The sequence below is a fragment of the Notolepis coatsorum genome (assembly GCF_963971535.1).
Source record: "Notolepis coatsorum genome assembly, chromosome: 1".
NCBI lineage: Eukaryota > Metazoa > Chordata > Actinopteri > Aulopiformes > Paralepididae > Notolepis > Notolepis coatsorum.
In genome coordinates this window covers 310,043,211-310,061,713 of record NC_140165.1, presented here as the reverse complement: position 1 = coordinate 310,061,713, position 18,503 = coordinate 310,043,211, and the positions used below count along the sequence as shown (strand labels likewise).

At 41.8% G+C, this 18,503-nt stretch overlaps 1 protein-coding gene across 1 annotated transcript in view; it reads left to right on the top strand.

Moving 5' to 3' along the window:
• The window catches only part of ift80 (intraflagellar transport 80 homolog (Chlamydomonas)), a gene marked incomplete at its 5' end in the record, with an annotated part of 142,501 nt that overhangs the window by 48,748 nt on the left and 75,250 nt on the right, over positions 1 to 18,503 (top strand). The window contains one exon of the mRNA XM_084311366.1: positions 2,067 to 2,204. Coding sequence (XP_084167492.1) covers positions 2,067 to 2,204 — 138 coding nt within the window. The remainder of the gene's footprint in view (positions 1 to 2,066; positions 2,205 to 18,503) is intronic.

The window sequence follows — 18,503 nt, the reverse complement described above, 5'->3', positions numbered from 1 at the left end:
TCGTGAAGATCGTTCACCAGTCGTAAAGACCGCTCACCAGTCGTAAAGATCGTTCACCAGTCGTAAAGACCGCTCACCAGTCGTAAAGATCGTTCACCAGTCGTAAAGACCGCTCACCAGTCGTAAAGACCGCTCACCAGTCGTAAAGATCGCTCACCAGTCGTAAAGACCGCTCACCAGTCGTAAAGACCGCTCACCAGTCGTAAAGATCGCTCACCAGTCGTGAAGACCGCTCACCAGTCGTGAAGACCGCTCACCAGTCGTGAAGACCGCTCACCAGTCGTGAAGACCGATGTTGAATCTCCGATGACGTTCAAGTTCAATTTGTCGCATATAAGGTACATGTACATTATAGTGAAATGCTTGGTTCTGGTTGACCCTCCTGAAATTGTGCTTCATACAGTAAAAAGTTAAAGAATAAAGACCAAACACTATACAAAACTAAAATGTACAAAATGCATGGGCGGCTAAGTGGCGCAGTGGGCAAGGCGCTCGCCACTAGTGCAGGAGATGCAGGTTTGAGCCCAGCTCTCGGCATTGCTACCAGCTTGGCTGGTCGTTCATACTAACACAATTGGCAGTGTTAGGGGTGGGAAAGCTGGTGGGTGGGTCCTGGTCGTTGTAAACAGTGACTCCTACAGTTCGGTCGGGGCCCCTGCTCAGCGAGGAAAGGATCTAAGTGGGGTAGTGTGATCCTTCCACACGTTACACCCTCTCAGTGAGAGTCCGCGCTGCCAGGTGAAAAGAAGCGGTTGATTGGCTACACATGTGTCGGAGGAAGCACGTGATAGCCTCCACTCTCCCAGACTGACCGACCGTAGGGGGTAGAGTGCGCAGCGACCAGGAAGGGGATTGGGAATTGGCATAACGACTAACATTGGGATGGGAGAAAAACGGAGGAAACAGGAGGGGGGAAAGATAAAAAAAAAAAAAATTACAAAATGTACAAAATGCTAAATGCAAAGTAGGTAATTACAGTATGTCCATTATTATTCCAATAAAGTCAAGCTAGTCCCTGCTGCTATGTATTGGCACTCTCCGTTTCAACATACGCTTTTTCTGAAAAGTAATGTATAATATTCTGTTTTCATTCGTTGAACACTGTGGGGGCCCGGTGAACTGCAGGGGGGGATGGGGAGATGGGATGGAGGGAGGAAAAAAATACATTGTTCCCTTATCCAGTATAGTTTTATAGTTGTTCCACCAGTCCAGTGGAACACTGGCACGGCGCTAACACAGTGTGGAGAGAGGGGGGTCTGGCTCCGCGAGACCACCGGTGGAACGGAGACAATCGGAGTGGAAACAAAATGCATTCAGATTTAAATACAACGTGTCGCACGCGAGAGCTGTACTGTACACAAGCACCATCATATCAACGTCCGGTCATGCCACATGTGATAGCAGTGAGCTAGCTTGGCTGATGCTTTGTTATGCCTACTAGTCTGGTCAGTTTGGGGCAAATATGGGGTCAGGATTAACATTTGAGCCAATGTTTTTCTGTTAATTTAGGGTCCAATAAAGAAGAAAAAAGCAAGGAGCCCAAAAAATTAGGTAGGCGAAGTCTCCGAAACGGCCACGCCCACTTTTTAGACCTGAAATGTTGTATCTCGGCTCCTGGAGGTCGCAGAGAGTTGATTTTGGGCTCAAAAGTTGCGGAAACACCACATTTATATTAGTGTTATGAACCGTATGAATATACCGTACAGTAGAAGACTTGGAAAAGACAAAAGTCTGACACCCTCTCACATAATAACAAGAAGGGTTGCGATTGGCCAATACTGTAACTAGATCCAACCCAACCCAGCTGCGATGACTACTACCCCCCCCCCCCTACATACATATAAACCGACTAAGCATCTGTGAACTTTGAACGCTCGGATGGAGGTTTCGTGCTGAAACCTCACGTGGGCACATATCTTTTTTGTGACGTGTGCCTGAATAAGCGTGTGAAATGTAAGTATCTTGTAATAAAGAAAAATGTTGACAGCAGTTTTTGGGATGTGCTACCTTTTGCTTTTATTTTTTTTATGTTGGGTTTGAATCTCTGTCCCCCTGTCCTCCACCAGGTGTGGGACAGCTTTGGTCGCATGCTTTACTCCTCCTCGCCGAACGACGACCCGATCACGTCGCTGTCCTGGGCTCCGGACGGAGAGGTGTTCGCCGTGGGCTCCTTCAACATGCTGCGCCTCTGTGACAAGACCGGGGTAAGCGGCCCCTTTGTAGCCCCTCGTCGTAACTCCTCTCCATCTTTCATCTTTCCATCCTATCCGTCCTGATCTGCTTCCCTGTCCTAAGTCCTTCTTTATTGGGGAAAAGAAACATCCTGAGTTGTATTTTTATAAAGTAAGTCTGGATCTTCCTATGAAATTGGAATATATTCCTTCATATATATCCGCAGAGCTTTTTTTTTTTTTTCTTTTTAGAAATGTGCTTTTCCCTCCAAAAATGATCATTGTATGTAATGAAAATCTTTGGCGGGGTCCAAAATGTATTTATTTGGATAAATTACATGCTGGCGCTGTAGTCTGACATCTAGTGGCTGAATGCTATCTATAGCACCTTTTTAAAAGAACAAAATGTACATTTATTTTTCTTTTTTTTCGACCTTTTCTCTCATCCCCCAATTTAGTTATTATGCCAATTCCCCCCTGGTCGTTGCTCTGCCCTGCTGTCGGTCTGGGGAGGGTGTAGACTACTAGACTACCACCACATGCCTCCTCCGATACACGTGGAGTCGCCTGCCGCTTCTTTTCACCTGACGGCGAGGAGTTTCACAGGGGGAACCTAACATGCGCAGAGGTTCATGCTATTTACCCCCCAGATCCCCTCCCTGCTTAACAGGCGCCCCAACCGACCAGTAGGAGTCACTATTGCAATGACTAGGACTCACACCCCACAGGCGTCCCACCACGAACACTGGCAATTGTGTTCATAGAGACGTCGGACTGACCAAGCCGGAGGTACCACTGCCGGGAATTTAACCCGGATCTCTGCAGTGGTAGACGAGAACAGAAAGAACACCACCTATCTTTATCTTGGCTTCTTAGTACTATTGTCTGGATTTAAAAATGTCTTCGCCCCAAGGCCTTCATGTCTCTTCTCAAGCCAGCGTGTGGGAGAGAAGGGATATATAATCCTATGGAGGGTACAGAGAGCAGAGTTTGTTAACTAGCAGCAGAATGTGTGAAGATGAGAATCGCTGGTTTATCGACTAATTTAGCTAACCTATACAAGAGAGTGTGATATCTGCTCATGCACTCTGACATTATTGCCGCAGCTGGGTCAGACGTGTAGTCATTTGGGAACACATGGCACGTGGTCGGCAGAGGAAGACCGGTGCACAGTAGCCTCGTCTCTGGGCTTTGAGGCGCGTCTCTGGCTAACCGTCCGGGGAGCTGGTTTTAGCTGCTTCTCAACACAGGATGCTATCCTGCAAGCATGGGAGTGCCGGCTTGCATCATTAATTGCCAGTTTGGTGGTCTGCTAGCGTTGGTTAGCCGCATTAGCTAGCATGTGGCCTGGCTGCACTCTGAAGCTCTGATGTTGACCATGTGGCTACCTTCGTTTGGGACGGAGGAAACGGAATGCACAAACTGTAACAACTCATTGATTGTGAAGTCACTATAGCCTAGTAAGCCTACTCAACTTGTTGATTGTGAAGTCACTATAGCCTACTCAACTCATTGATTGTGAAGACACTATAGCCTACTCAACTTGTTGATTGTGAACTCACTATATCCTACTCAACTCATTGATTGTGAAGACACTATCAGGTGTGAGGACTGCTGTCAAAATCTACCTGTAGGACTGCCGTCAAAAATTACCTGTAGGACTGCCGTCAAAAATTACCTGTAGGACTGCTGTCAAAAACTACCTGTAGGACTGCCGTCAAAATCTACCTGTAGGACTGCTGTCAAAAACTACCTGTAGGACTGCTGTCAAAATCTACCTGTAGGACTGCTGTCAAAATCTACCTGTAGGACTGCCGTCAAAATCTACATGTAGGACTGCTGTCAAAATCTACCTGTAGGACTGCTGTCAAAAACTACCTGTAGGACTGCTGTCAAAATCTACCTGTAGGACTGCCGTCAAAATCTACCTGTAGGACTGCTGTCAAAATCTACCTGTAGGACTGCCGTCAAAATCTACCTGTAGGACTGCCGTCAAAATCTACCTGTAGGACTGCCGTCAAAATCTAGCTGTAGGACTGCTGTCAAAATCTACCTGTAGGACTGCTGTCAAAATCTACCTGTAGGACTGCTGTCAAAATCTAGCTGTAGGACTACCGTCAAAATCTAGCTGTAGGACTGCTGTCAAAATCTACCTGTAGGACTGCTGTCAAAATCTACCTGTAGGACTGCTGTCAAAATCTACCTGTAGGACTGCTGTCAAAATCTACCTGTAGGACTGCTGTCAAAATCTACCTGTAGGACTGCCGTCAAAATCTACCTGTAGGACTGCTGTCAAAATCTACCTGTAGGACTGCTGTCAAAATCTACCTGTAGGACTGCTGTCAAAATCTACCTGTAGGACTGCTGTCAAAATCTACCTGTAGGACTGCTGTCAAAATCTACCTGTAGGACTGCTGTCAAAATCTACCTGTAGGACTGCCGTCAAAATCTAGCTGTAGGACTGCCCTGTCTCTTCGTTTGGACCCACAGAAATATTAGTAATAATTTTTGGAAAGTTGTGTCAAAAGAGAGACAGGCTTGCAATTTGTTTTCTCTCCTCTCTCGGCTGCTTCATGACGAGCGAGGTCTCCCCTACGTTTTTCAAACGCCTAGAGAAAGCTTGTCTTAAACTTGTCTTAACTCATCATCATGAGTTATGGATGTCAAATTAATTATATTTATGTACGTGCCTTTGGAGACCTATTTCAGAACCACTACCCGACACACGCTTTCCGCCTCTTCTCTCCTATGTTACTGTACTAAGAGCAGCCTTCACTGACACCGATTCCAGGAATATGATTTACAGATATAATTTATCTTTTCGTGAGTTGTCATGGGTTGTCCTAGTATGATAACTAAATACTAAATATGAGTTACTGGTAACTCACACAGGTGTTCACGGAGATAGCGATATCCGCTCTGCCTTCCTCATTTATGCAAAAGAGCCCACAAATTTCATATTTAGACTGTTTATCATTCTTATGTATGAGGAATTCATTAGATGATACACTTTATAAACTAAATCGTGACCATGGGTCGATTTCAATATGTAGGAGAGACATGAGTATATTTTAACTATTAGTTTCCGACGCTCATAAGTATCATGTTTATTTTATTATTATTATTATTATTATTATTATTATTATTATTATTATTATTATTATTATTATTATTATTATTATTATTATTATTATTATTATTATTATTATTATTATTATTATTATTATTATTATTATTATTATTATTATTATTATTATTATTATATAATATAAGTAATTACATTATTATTGATGCTTGGAAGGCACAACAATTGCATTAATACATTTACTGGATTTAATGTGACTTCCTTTAATCAAGTGTTAATTTGTTAATTTGATTACATCTGTTCGCATCTTGTATTGTACAACAATTGTTGTACATTTTACGGTATAAACTATGCCCACTTCCGGTTTTCTATCCGAATACAGATTATTTTGTTGGTTGAACAGATACATATACAGATACAGATAATGATATCTCCGTACACCCCTACTTAACCTCATCCTCCACCTTTCAGACCAACAAGGCTAAATTAATTCCAGTGTCTCCAGGCTGGACATACACAGCCATTATGTGGTCAAATAATTCAAGAATTCCTCTGAGCTGCTGCAGTAACAGTTTCAATCAATACATTAATCGGGGGCAACAGTGGCTCGGGAGGTAGAGCAGTCGTTGGGTAACCCCCGGAGGTTCCCGGTTCGATTCCCGCTCCTCCCGGGCAGCGTGTCGAAGTGTCCTTGAGCAGGTCGTCAACTTGCATGGTCGCCTCCGCCGTCGGTGTGTGAATGTGTGAGTGAGTGAGTGAATGGGTCAAATGTGAAGAACAAATTGTAAAGCGCTTCGGATAAAAGCTGCTATATACGTCGTGCAGCCATTTACCATCACCCCAAGTCTATTTCCATCACTTCTGTCAAACAGCTCTGCAGCAGCAGCAACAACGTAAAACAATGGAGCTCAGGTGTGCAGTTAGACAGCAACCTAGAAAACAGCTTCCCGGCGCACGACGAGCATCTGTTTTTGTGCTCATCTGCTCGCTAATAATTCAGCCTCGTATTGTTGACCAGGAAGATAGATTCGCCATGAGGATAATATCAACAGTACATTGTAACCCAGAGAGCGTAGCGCTGCGTATGGTCTGTATTGTATGCCTTGGTTACCAGAGACGACGGGCCCCGTGTGTGCATTGGTCTCGCTGTCTCTGCGAAGCGCATTAGGGCCACATGCCTCATGTTATTATTAGCTGGTGCTGATGGGAAGTGGAGTTGTAATGAGAGGGGAAATGAGAGAATGATGGATGGTAATTGTTGTTGTATTATTGCTGAACGTTTGGCCAGAAACATGCCGCTCCCCTCTGGAGGGGGGGGGGGGGGGGGGGGGGGGGTTTACACGGAGATCGTCGGTGTGTTGTTGTATGGAACGGACCTGGGCTGCTCTGCTCTGATCGCCAGGCATTTCATGCTCCATTTTGACCTGATTAGCATCAAATGGGTGTTTTTTTTCCCGGAGCAGTAAAACAAACGGTCTGGAGCGAGTCCTGAGTCCTGGGCAGGGCTCCAGGTTTGAAGATATACCCCGTCATCCCAAGGGGCTGATACACATGGGATCGGGGAGGACGCGAATACATTCTGGGAGGGATTTGGGGACGAGAGCTGTTGTTTTGGGGGGGGGGGGGGGGGGGGGGGGGGGGGGGGGGGGATGTCCAATGTCCCAAGACCCTTAACCCCTAACTGCTTCCGATGACCAGGTCGGCACCTTGCATGGTCGCCTCCGCCGTCAGTGTGTGAGTGAATGTGAGGAACAGATTTGTAAAGCGCTTTGGATAAAAGCTGTTATATATATACTGTAAATGCAGCCATTTACCATTTGAGCAAACGTACATTGAGAGCCGGTCATACTGCGTTAAAAACCGAATATTTAAATTAAGCGATTCGCAAAACCTTTCTTATCACTAGGCCCGTCACCGACTAAGGATTTGTATAGTCGACTTTGATTGGCCAAAATGTGCAGATAGTCGACTGGTACTCCAAAAAAATTTAAAATATATATATATAAAAGAAATATTCATTTTCCATTTGGGCTGTGGGGGTGCTTAATGTCTAAAGGAGTCGACTGAAGGCTTCTTGTCCTCTGCGAAAGCATGCAATTGGTCCACTGATTGATACATTTTTATTTTTTTATCCACTTTTTCTCCTTATTTTCTATTTTTCTCCCATCCCAATTTCACTGTTTCCAATTCTCCCCTCCCCTGTCTTGAACGTTGCTCGACTATGCCCCCCACTGGTCGGTTGTAGAGAGGATAGAAGCCTTGCATCACGTGTTCCCTCCGGCACACGAGGAGGCAGCCTGTCACATCTTTTCACCTGCCAGCGCGGACTCTCATTCGGCGAGATGTAACGTGTGGGAGGCTCACACTACCCCCCGCTATTTCCTGTCTCTGCTGTGCAGGCGTCCCCCAACCGACCTGTAGGAGTCGCTGTCCACAACGTCCAGATTACCACCCATCGACTTCCACCCGCTGACTCTGCCAATTGAGCCAGTATGACGGCCGGCCCAAACCGGAGGCAACGCCGACAGCCGGATTTGAACCCGGTGTCTCTTGCGTTGGTGACGAGCGCAATGTCCGCTGCGCCACCCAGCCGCCCTTGATTGATACATCTTGATATTTGTCTAGTGTGTTCATTAGACGGGTGAAATCCTCTTTCAGTGCCTCTGTGCCCGTTTGCTTAGGCAGTTAGCCTCGCTGGTATGTGCGCCATTAGCGTTAGCCACGCTTCTAGGCCTCTTTGCTTTTGGAAAGAATGATCCCAAAAATTTATTTTTTTGCATTCGACTAAGAGGTTGGCAGTCGACTACGGCTCCTTTCGATCGATTGGTCGACTAATCGAGGTCAGCCCTACTGATCACTGACGCTCGTGTACATGATGCCAGTTGAAACTTTGCCAGCAGTAGAGTGACGTCACTGACCCACGGACCTGTGGGCGGCAGCACCTGCTGTCAGAGCTGAGAGACGGCTGACTAGACCGGGCGCGACAGTGGCTCGGGAGGTAGAGCAGTCGTCTGGTAATCGGTAGGGCAGCGCGGCGAAGTGTCCTTGAGCGAGACACTTAACCCCTAATTGCTCCGGATGAGTGGGTCGGCACCTTGCATGGTGCCGTCGGTGTGTACAGGGTGCATCTCAATTAATTAGAATATCGAGGAAAAGTTCATTTATTTCAGTGATTCAATTCAAAAAGTGAAAATAATATATTATATAGATTTATTACATGGCGTTTTCACATTCGCCGAAATGCTTGCTTGTGATTGGTCAACAGCCCCCCGACTGCGGTCATTATTTTTCAATAATGACCGCAGATTTTTCAATAATGACCGCAGTGCGCAGCTGTTCGCAATCAGTAGAGTAGAAGTAACTGAGTTACCATACAATATGCTATACAGTGCAAAGCAGAAATGGGATGAGGTACAATTTAGGTACAATTTACAGTAAGGTGTAATGAGGTATGGGTAGTAGTGCAAATTCTTTACCAATAAATATAAAGTGTGCTTAGGTGTTCTAAAGTGGGTAAAGTGGGTGCTGCAGTGAGTTGTATGTTTAAAGTGAGTGTGTGCGTGTGGATGTGTGTGCTGTGAGTGCATTTGATGGTTGTTACATAGTGTTATTGTTCGTTGAGCAGCCTGATGGCCTGGGGATGGAAGCTTCTTCTGAGTCTCTCTGTGCTTGTTGATTTGCGCGTCTGAATCTCTGCTCTATCACACGTTTTGCCACTTGTACGGGTAGATCGTGAGAGCAGGCTGTGCAGTGTGAGTAAGATGCCACAGTAAGCATGACGTTTACTTACATTGTCCTCGCACAAACAACTCTTTAAGACCAAGTACCGGTATTACTGAACTTTTTTTAATCATAAAGTCCTTGTGACTGAGTTTTTGAGAGTGACTCAGGGCGGGCAGGTCCCAGCCACACTCTGATTGGCAGAAGACAGTGCATGAGTGAAAGAGAGAGAGAGAGAGAGAGGGAGCAAGCAAGATAGTGTGTCCAGTGATGCACAACTAATGTTATCAGTTGTATTGTGTTTGAACACTTAGATTGTTTATATCTGAGTCTAGAAAAATTATAATAAAAAAAACATTTGTACTTCTGGGGGGCGATTTAAAATGTTTTTGGGGACGCTGGTGAAAAGAGTTAGTTTTTGAGCCCTCAGTCAACATAGATACATTTTCGGAGGGATTTGGGGACGAGAGCTGTTTTTAAAGGAAAACTCCAACATTTTGGGAAATTAGCTTATTTAACATCTTCCCTGGAGTTAGACAAGAAGATACATACCTTTTTTGTCTCTGTGCATGCATTTAGCTTTGGGAACAGTCGCTCCGTTAGAGTAGCTTAGCTTCATCACTGGAAGTGGGGGAGATCCGGAGCCTGACGTTCCCTTACACTGTATACAGTCACGAAATACACTCCAAATACAACTCCAAAACGTTCATGTAAACATGTTGTGACCTGTGTATTCACCACGTGGAGAAATAAAAAATTATTGAATTAGACAATTACGTTTTATAAGCAAATATACTCGGAACTATTTTTTGCCTAACCACTCCTCTAGACGCAGTGATTTCAGTGCTACCTGCTACCTGCTACCTGCTACCTGTCGAGGGGGGCGGGCACTGAGACTGCCGGTGTCTGGCCAGTGTTTACATTTTCATTTCATTCAAAGCATCCGAACCGATTGAATTGAAGCTATCGCTACCTGCTTGCTCTGATATCTCAACTTTATAATCATGGTACATTACTGTTTTGTAAATGGTTGTGATAATCTACAAGGTAGATGTGTGTGTGTGTGTGTGTGTGTGTGTGTGTGTGTGTGTGTGTGTGTGTGTGTGTGTGTGTGTGTGTGTGTGTGTGTGTGTGTGTGTGTGTGTGTGTGTGTGTGTGTGTGTGTGTGTGTGTGTGTGTGTGTGTGTGTGTGTGTGTGTGTGTTCCCGTGCGCTCTCTCTAGCATGCATGTTTATATTGCTCGCACAGCAATTGAAACATTCACTGTATCAGAGTGTGTATATAATCCAGCTAGGATAGATTCAAGATTCAAGAGATTTATTTGTCACGTACATACACATGCTTGCACCTCGTGGTACCAAAGCACCTCAAAGGCGCTAAAAACAAGATTACAAACATCACAAAACAAACTGGTCAGACTTCTACTTGACCTGACTCCTAGAACCCACCTCACCCCTGCCCACTTTGACAACCTAGGATGGCTTAGAGTAGACGACAGAGTACAGCAACTTGCAATGGGCCTGGTCTACAAGATACACTATACGACTAAGGTACCCATGTACATGTCAAAATACTTTCCAAAGGTCAGTGAATACCACGACCACAACACCAGAGGGAGTTCCACAAATCATGTTCAACCCAGATTCGGCTCAAACAAGGGACTAAACACGTTTCGCAATTATGCCACATCAATGTGGAATGCCCTACCCAAAGCTGTAAAGGAATGTGAATCCCTACCCACATTCAAAACCGCTCTAAAAGAGCACCTACGGGAGGCTGCAATTCGAAACTGTAAATGTCCAAACCCCCCCACCCCCTCCTAATGTACAGTATCCTCCCCACCGTATGTATATATTCTCTCCCCGCCGTATGTATATTTCTCTCCCACCCACCCACCCCCTCCTAATGTACAGTCTCCTCCCCATCATATGTATATACTCTCTGTCAGGATCTATGGGTAACAGTACTGTATATTTGCATATCATATATGTCACAAATGTAACAGTACTATATACCTGTATGTCATGTATGTCCCTATGCCATAAATGTCATGATGTCATGTATGTTGTGTATGTCATAAATGTCATTATGAATTGAAAATGGGGGACCCTGATGTAAACAAGACAACCGTCTTTCTCTGGTCTGCATCCCCTTAACAATTGTGTGTATTGAGCCGTACTGTATTGTACCCATTCTGCAATCTGTTAAATAAAGTTTTCATTCATTCATTCATTCAAGACATGTCAGTGAAATGAAGGTGACCATGCCCGCCTCGATTGTGCAAAGATACAAGTAATAAAATAGAATAGATAATAAAATAGACATGCTAGTAAAAAGTAATAAGAATGGAATACAATACAATGCTAAGCTTAAGAATTAATGTAAAGTACTATATACAATAATTATACTAATTATATATAATTATACTAATACTAATGTACAGTTATGTTAGCATATCGACAGAGAAAGTCCTTTTTTGTTCTGAGTTTATTTATTTCTTCTCTCTTTATTATGGATCGACATACACTACACACAGTAGTCCTTGGCCTGAAAATTCACCATATCGTGGAACAAGTAGTGGAGTCGACTCGGTCAAACGAAACAGAACAGTCTCTTTATAAACACAAACAGAACAGTCTCTTTATAAACACAAACAGAACAGTCTTTATAAACACAAACAGAACAGTCTTTATAAACACAAACAGACCAGTCTCTTTATAAACAAACAGAACAGTCTCTTTATAAACACAAACAGAACAGTCTTTATAAACACAAACAGAACAGTCTTTATAAACACAAACAGAACAGTCTCTTTATAAACACAAACAGAACAGTCTTTTTATAAACACAAACAGAACAGTCTCTTTATAAACACAAACAGAACAGTCTCTTTATAAACACAAACAGAACAGTCTTTATAAACACAAACAGAACAGTCTCTTTATAAACACAAACAGAACAGTCTTTATAAACACAAACAGAACAGTCTTTATAAACACAAACAGAACAGTCTCTTTATAAACACAAACAGGACAGTCTTTATAAACACAAACAGAACAGTCTTTATAAACACAAACAGAACAGTCTTTATAAACACAAACAGTCTTTATAAACACAAACAGAACAGTCTTTATAAACACAAACAGAACAGTCTCTTTATAAACACAAACAGAACAGTCTTTATAAACACAAACAGGACAGTCTTTATAAACACAAACAGAACAGTCTTTATAAACACAAACAGAACAGTCTCTTTATAAACACAAACAGAACAGTCTTTATAAACACAAACAGAACAGTCTTTATAAACACAAACGGAACAGTCTCTTTATAAACACAAACAGAACAGTCTTTATAAACACAAACAGAACAGTCTTTATAAACACAAACAGAACAGTCTTTATAAACACAAACAGAACAGTCTTTATAAACACAAACAGAACAGTCTCTTTATAAACACAAACAGAACAGTCTCTTTATAAACACAAACAGAACAGTCTTTATAAACACAAACAGAACAGTCTTTATAAACACAAACAGGACAGTCTCTTTATAAACACAAACAGAACAGTCTCTTTATAAACACAAACAGAACAGTCTCTTTATAAACACAAACAGAACAGTCTTTATAAACACAAACAGAACAGTCTTTATAAACACAAACAGAACAGTCTCTTTATAAACACAAACAGAACAGTCTTTATAAACACAAACAGGACAGTCTTTATAAACACAAACAGAACAGTCTTTATAAACACAAACAGAACAGTCTTTATAAACACAAACAGAACAGTCTTTATAAACACAAACAGAACAGTCTCTTTATAAACACAAACAGGACAGTCTTTATAAACACAAACAGAACAGTCTCTTTATAAACACAAACAGAACAGTCTCTTTATAAACACAAACAGAACATTCTTTATAAACACAAACAGAACAGTCTTTATAAACACAAACGGAACAGTCTCTTTATAAACACAAACAGAACAGTCTTTATAAACACAAACAGAACAGTCTTTATAAACAGAACAGTCTTTATAAACACAAACAGAACAGTCTTTATAAACACAAATAGAACAGTCTTTATAAACACAAACAGAACAGTCTTTATAAACACAAACAGAACAGTCTCTTTATAAACACAAACAGAACAGTCTCTTTATAAACACAAACAGAACAGTCTTTATAAACACAAACAGAACAGTCTTTATAAACACAAACAGGACAGTCTCTTTATAAACACAAACAGAACAGTCTTTATAAACACAAACAGAACAGTCTTTATAAACACAAACAGAACAGTCTTTATAAACACAAACAGAACAGTCTCTTTATAAACACAAACAGAACAGTCTTTATAAACACAAACAGAACAGTCTCTTTATAAACACAAACAGAACAGTCTTTATAAACACAAACAGAACAGTCTTTATAAACACAAACAGAACAGTCTTTATAAACACAAACAGGACAGTCTTTATAAACACAAACAGAACAGTCCCTTTATAAACACAAACAGAACAGTCTTTATAAACACAAACAGAACAGTCTTTATAAACACAAACAGAACAGTCCCTTTATAAACACAAACAGAACAGTCTTTATAAACACAAACAGAACAGTCTTTATAAACACAAACAGAACAGTCTTTATAAACACAAACAGAACAGTCTTTATAAACACAAACAGGACAGTCTTTATAAACACAAACAGAAAAGTCCCTGTAAACACAAACAGGACAGTCTTTATAAACACAAACAGAACAGTCCCTGTAAACACAAACAGAACAGTCCCTGTAAACACAAACAGAGCAGTCTTTATAAACACAAACAGAACAGTCTCTTTATAAACACAAACAGAACAGTCTCTTTATAAACACAAACAGAACAGTCTCTTTATAAACACAAACAGAACAGTCTTTATAAACACAAACGGAACAGTCTCTTTATAAACACAAACAGAACAGTCTTTATAAACGCAAACAGAACAGTCTTTATAAACACAAACAGAACAGTCTTTATAAACACAAACAGAACAGTCTTTATAAACACAAACAGAACAGTCTTTATAAACACAAACAGAACAGTCTCTTTATAAACACAAACAGAACAGTCTCTTTATAAACACAAACAGAACAGTCTTTATAAACACAAACAGAACAGTCTTTATAAACACAAACAGGACAGTCTCTTTATAAACACAAACAGAACAGTCTTTATAAACACAAACAGAACAGTCTTTATAAACAAACAGAACAGTCTTTATAAACACAAACAGAACAGTCTCTTTATAAACACAAACAGAACAGTCTTTATAAACACAAACAGAACAGTCTCGTTATAAACACAAACAGAACAGTCTTTATAAACAAACAGAACAGTCCCTTTATAAACACAAACAGAACAGTCTCTTTATAAACACAAACAGAACAGTCTTTATAAACACAAACAGGACAGTCTTTATAAACACAAACAGAACAGTCCCTTTATAAACACAAACAGAACAGTCTTTATAAACACAAACGGAACAGTCTCTTTATAAACACAAACAGAACAGTCTTTATAAACACAAACAGAACAGTCCCTTTATAAACACAAACAGAACAGTCTCTTTATAAACACAAACAGAACAGTCTTTATAAACACAAACAGAACAGTCTTTATAAACACAAACAGAACAGTCTTTATAAACACAAACAGGACAGTCTTTATAAACACAAACAGAAAAGTCCCTGTAAACACAAACAGGACAGTCTTTATAAACACAAACAGAACAGTCCCTGTAAACACAAACAGAACAGTCTCTTTATAAACACAAACAGAACAGTCTTTATAAACACAAACAGAACAGTCTATTTATAAACACAAACAGAACAGTCTTTATAAACACAAACAGGACAGTCTTTATAAACACAAACAGAACAGTCTTTATAAACACAAACAGAACAGTCTCTTTATAAACACAAACAGAACAGTCTTTTTTTTTTTTTTTGATCCACTTTTTCTCCCATTTTTCTATATTTTCTCCCATCCCAATTTCGTATCATCCAATTCAACCCTCCCCTGTCACGAACGCTGTTTCTTGCCTCCCACAAGCCGGCTGCAGTGAGGACTAAGTCATACATAGCACAAGTCCCCTCCGGTACTTGAGGTAACAGCAGTCGCATCTTTTCACCTGCGCAGCTCGACCTCTCAGTGTCGAGGAGTAACGCGTGGGAGGCTCACGCTGCCCCCGACACTTCCTGATTCTACTGCGCAGGCGCACCAACCGACTTGTAGGAGTCGCTTGTTCACAACGTTCGATCCCCACCCTTCAGTTTTTCCCACCCCGTAATACGGCCAATGTGTATTACTGCGGACGACCAGCCAAACTGAAAAACAATGTGGAGAGCTGGATTCGAACACGCGAATCCTAGCGTCTCCACACTGGTGGCGAGTGCCTTAGACCACTACACCACCTAGCCGCCAAACAGAACAGTCTTTATAAACACAAACAGGACAGTCTTTATAAACACAAACAGAACAGTCTTTATAAACACAAACAGGACAGTCTTTATAAACACAAACAGAACAGTCTCTTTATAAACACAAACAGAACAGTCTCTTTATAAACACAAACAGAACAGTCTTTATAAACACAAACAGAACAGTCTTTATAAACACAAACAGAAAAGTCCCTGTAAACACAAACAGAACAGTCCCTTTATAAACACAAACAGAACAGTCTTTATAAACACAAACAGAACAGTCTCTTTATAAACACAAACAGAACAGTCTTTATAAACACAAACAGGACAGTCTTTATAAACACAAACAGAACAGTCTCTTTATAAACACAAACAGAACAGTCTCTTTATAAACACAAACAGAACAGTCTTTATAAACACAAACAGAACAGTCTTTATAAACACAAACAGAAAAGTCCCTGTAAACACAAACAGAACAGTCCCTTTATAAACACAAACAGAACAGTCTTTATAAACACAAACAGAACAGTCTCTTTATAAACACAAACAGAACAGTCTTTATAAACACAAACAGAACAGTCTCTTTATAAACACAAACAGAACAGTCTTTATAAACAAACAGAACAGTCCCTTTATAAACACAAACAGAACAGTCTCTTTATAAACACAAACAGAACAGTCTTTATAAACACAAACAGGACAGTCTTTATAAACACAAACAGAACAGTCCCTTTATAAACACAAACAGAACAGTCTTTATAAACACAAACGGAACAGTCCCTTTATAAACACAAACAGAACAGTCTTTATAAACACAAACAGAACAGTCCCTTTATAAACACAAACAGAACAGTCTCTTTATAAACACAAACAGAACAGTCTTTATAAACACAAACAGAACAGTCTTTATAAACACAAACAGAACAGTCTTTATAAACACAAACAGGACAGTCTTTATAAACACAAACAGAAAAGTCCCTGTAAACACAAACAGGACAGTCTTTATAAACACAAACAGAACAGTCCCTGTAAACACAAACAGAACAGTCTCTTATAAACACAAACAGAACAGTCTTTATAAACACAAACAGAACAGTCTATTTATAAACACAAACAGAACAGTCTTTATAAACACAAACAGGACAGTCTTTATAAACACAAACAGAACAGTCTTTATAAACACAAACAGAACAGTCTCTTTATAAACACAAACAGAACAGTCTTTATAAACACAAACAGGACAGTCTTTATAAACACAAACAGAACAGTCTTTATAAACACAAACAGAACAGTCTCTTTATAAACACAAACAGAACAGTCTTTATAAACACAAACAGAACAGTCTTTATAAACACAAACAGAACAGTCTCTTTATAAACACAAACAGAACAGTCCCTTTATAAACACAAACAGAACAGTCTTTATAAACACAAACAGAACAGTCTCTTTATAAACACAAACAGAACAGTCTTTATAAACACAAACAGAACAGTCTTTATAAACACAAACAGAACAGTCTCTTTATAAACACAAACAGAACAGTCTTTATAAACACAAACAGGACAGTCTTATAACACAAACAGGACAGTCTTTATAAACACAAACAGAACAGTCTCTTTATAAACACAAACAGGACAGTCTTTATAAACACAAACAGAACAGTCCCTGTAAACACAACACAGAAACCTGGTTGTGCTGTTCGGCCCGACCAGGGAGAAACTAAACCGGAGCAGACGTGATTGAATGTGACTCTCTGTTTAGTTTGTCCATAATGAACCGAATCACCTTTTGGTCTCCCGTCTTTTGGGTCTGTTTATGTCTGTCGGCTTGTTCCATTGTTTGTCGTCGCACCACAGTCTGGTGCCTCGGTGCTCCCCTGTGATGTGGTGAGGAGGTCGGGTCGGCGGGCCGGCTGTCCCCGCGATGATGAAGACGGTGGTGGTGGTGGTGGTGATGCCGGTGATGCCTCGTGCTAACTGGAGGAAGGGTATGTTTGCCTTCCCCTCCCTTCGCCCTGGGAGAGCAGAGTGTGTATATACTGTAGTGTACAGCATGGCGTGGGAGGCTTGCTCAAGAAAGACTGGGGGAAGAAAGAGAAACGGAGGGAGAGGGAGAGAGAGGGAGAACGAAAGGGAGAGAGGAGAGGGAGAGAGAGGAGAGGGAGACAGAGAGAGAGAGAGAGAGAGAGAATCCTCTCAGAGGTCAACAGGTCTAATTTTCTTCTTTTTTTTTTTTTACGTCTCAAGTTCAGGGACGCACACTCCTCACAGACGCCCTCGTAAAAACACTACCGTAGCCTCACTGTTCAAGTAAGTCCAATTTAAGTCGTAAAATATCTGCGTATTTACTACTGTAGACACACGCACGCACACACAGACACACGCACACACAGACACACGCACACACAGACACACGCCTATCGGTAACACTGTCTCCCACTGTCCCTGAGCGTGTTTGTACCGTGTGTAGCGTGTGCTGTGCGCGCGGCGCGGCGAGGGTTAAGCGGAGGGAAGACTCTGCAGTGACTGGCGTGACTAATGATTCTGTATCTGCTGCCGTGGAACCGTGCACTTTAACATACTGCTTGCTGCCTCAGCAGGATCAGCCGCGCACATTTAACCCCTTCACCTCTCGTCCAGCACGCCTCCTCTCTCCTCTGCTCCCCCCTCCCCCCTACACACACACACACACACACACACACACACACACACACACACACACACACACACACACACACACACACACACAGACTCTCTCGTCCTTTCTTTGCCCCACATACACACGTACACACACGCGCGCACCGCAAGAGACAGATGTAGCGCACTACCCCTTCATTATCACAGTGTAGGGAGGGGGGGGGGGGGCCTGCAACACGCACGCAACGCACGCACGCACGCAACGCACGCACACACGCACGCACGCACACACACACACACAGAGAGAGAGAGAGCGAGAGAGAGAGAGTGAAGATTGAAGCAAAGGTTTATAAGTAAGTACACACACACAGAGAGAGAGGGGGGGGGTAGTCGACTATCGGCAAATTTTGGCCAATCAAAGT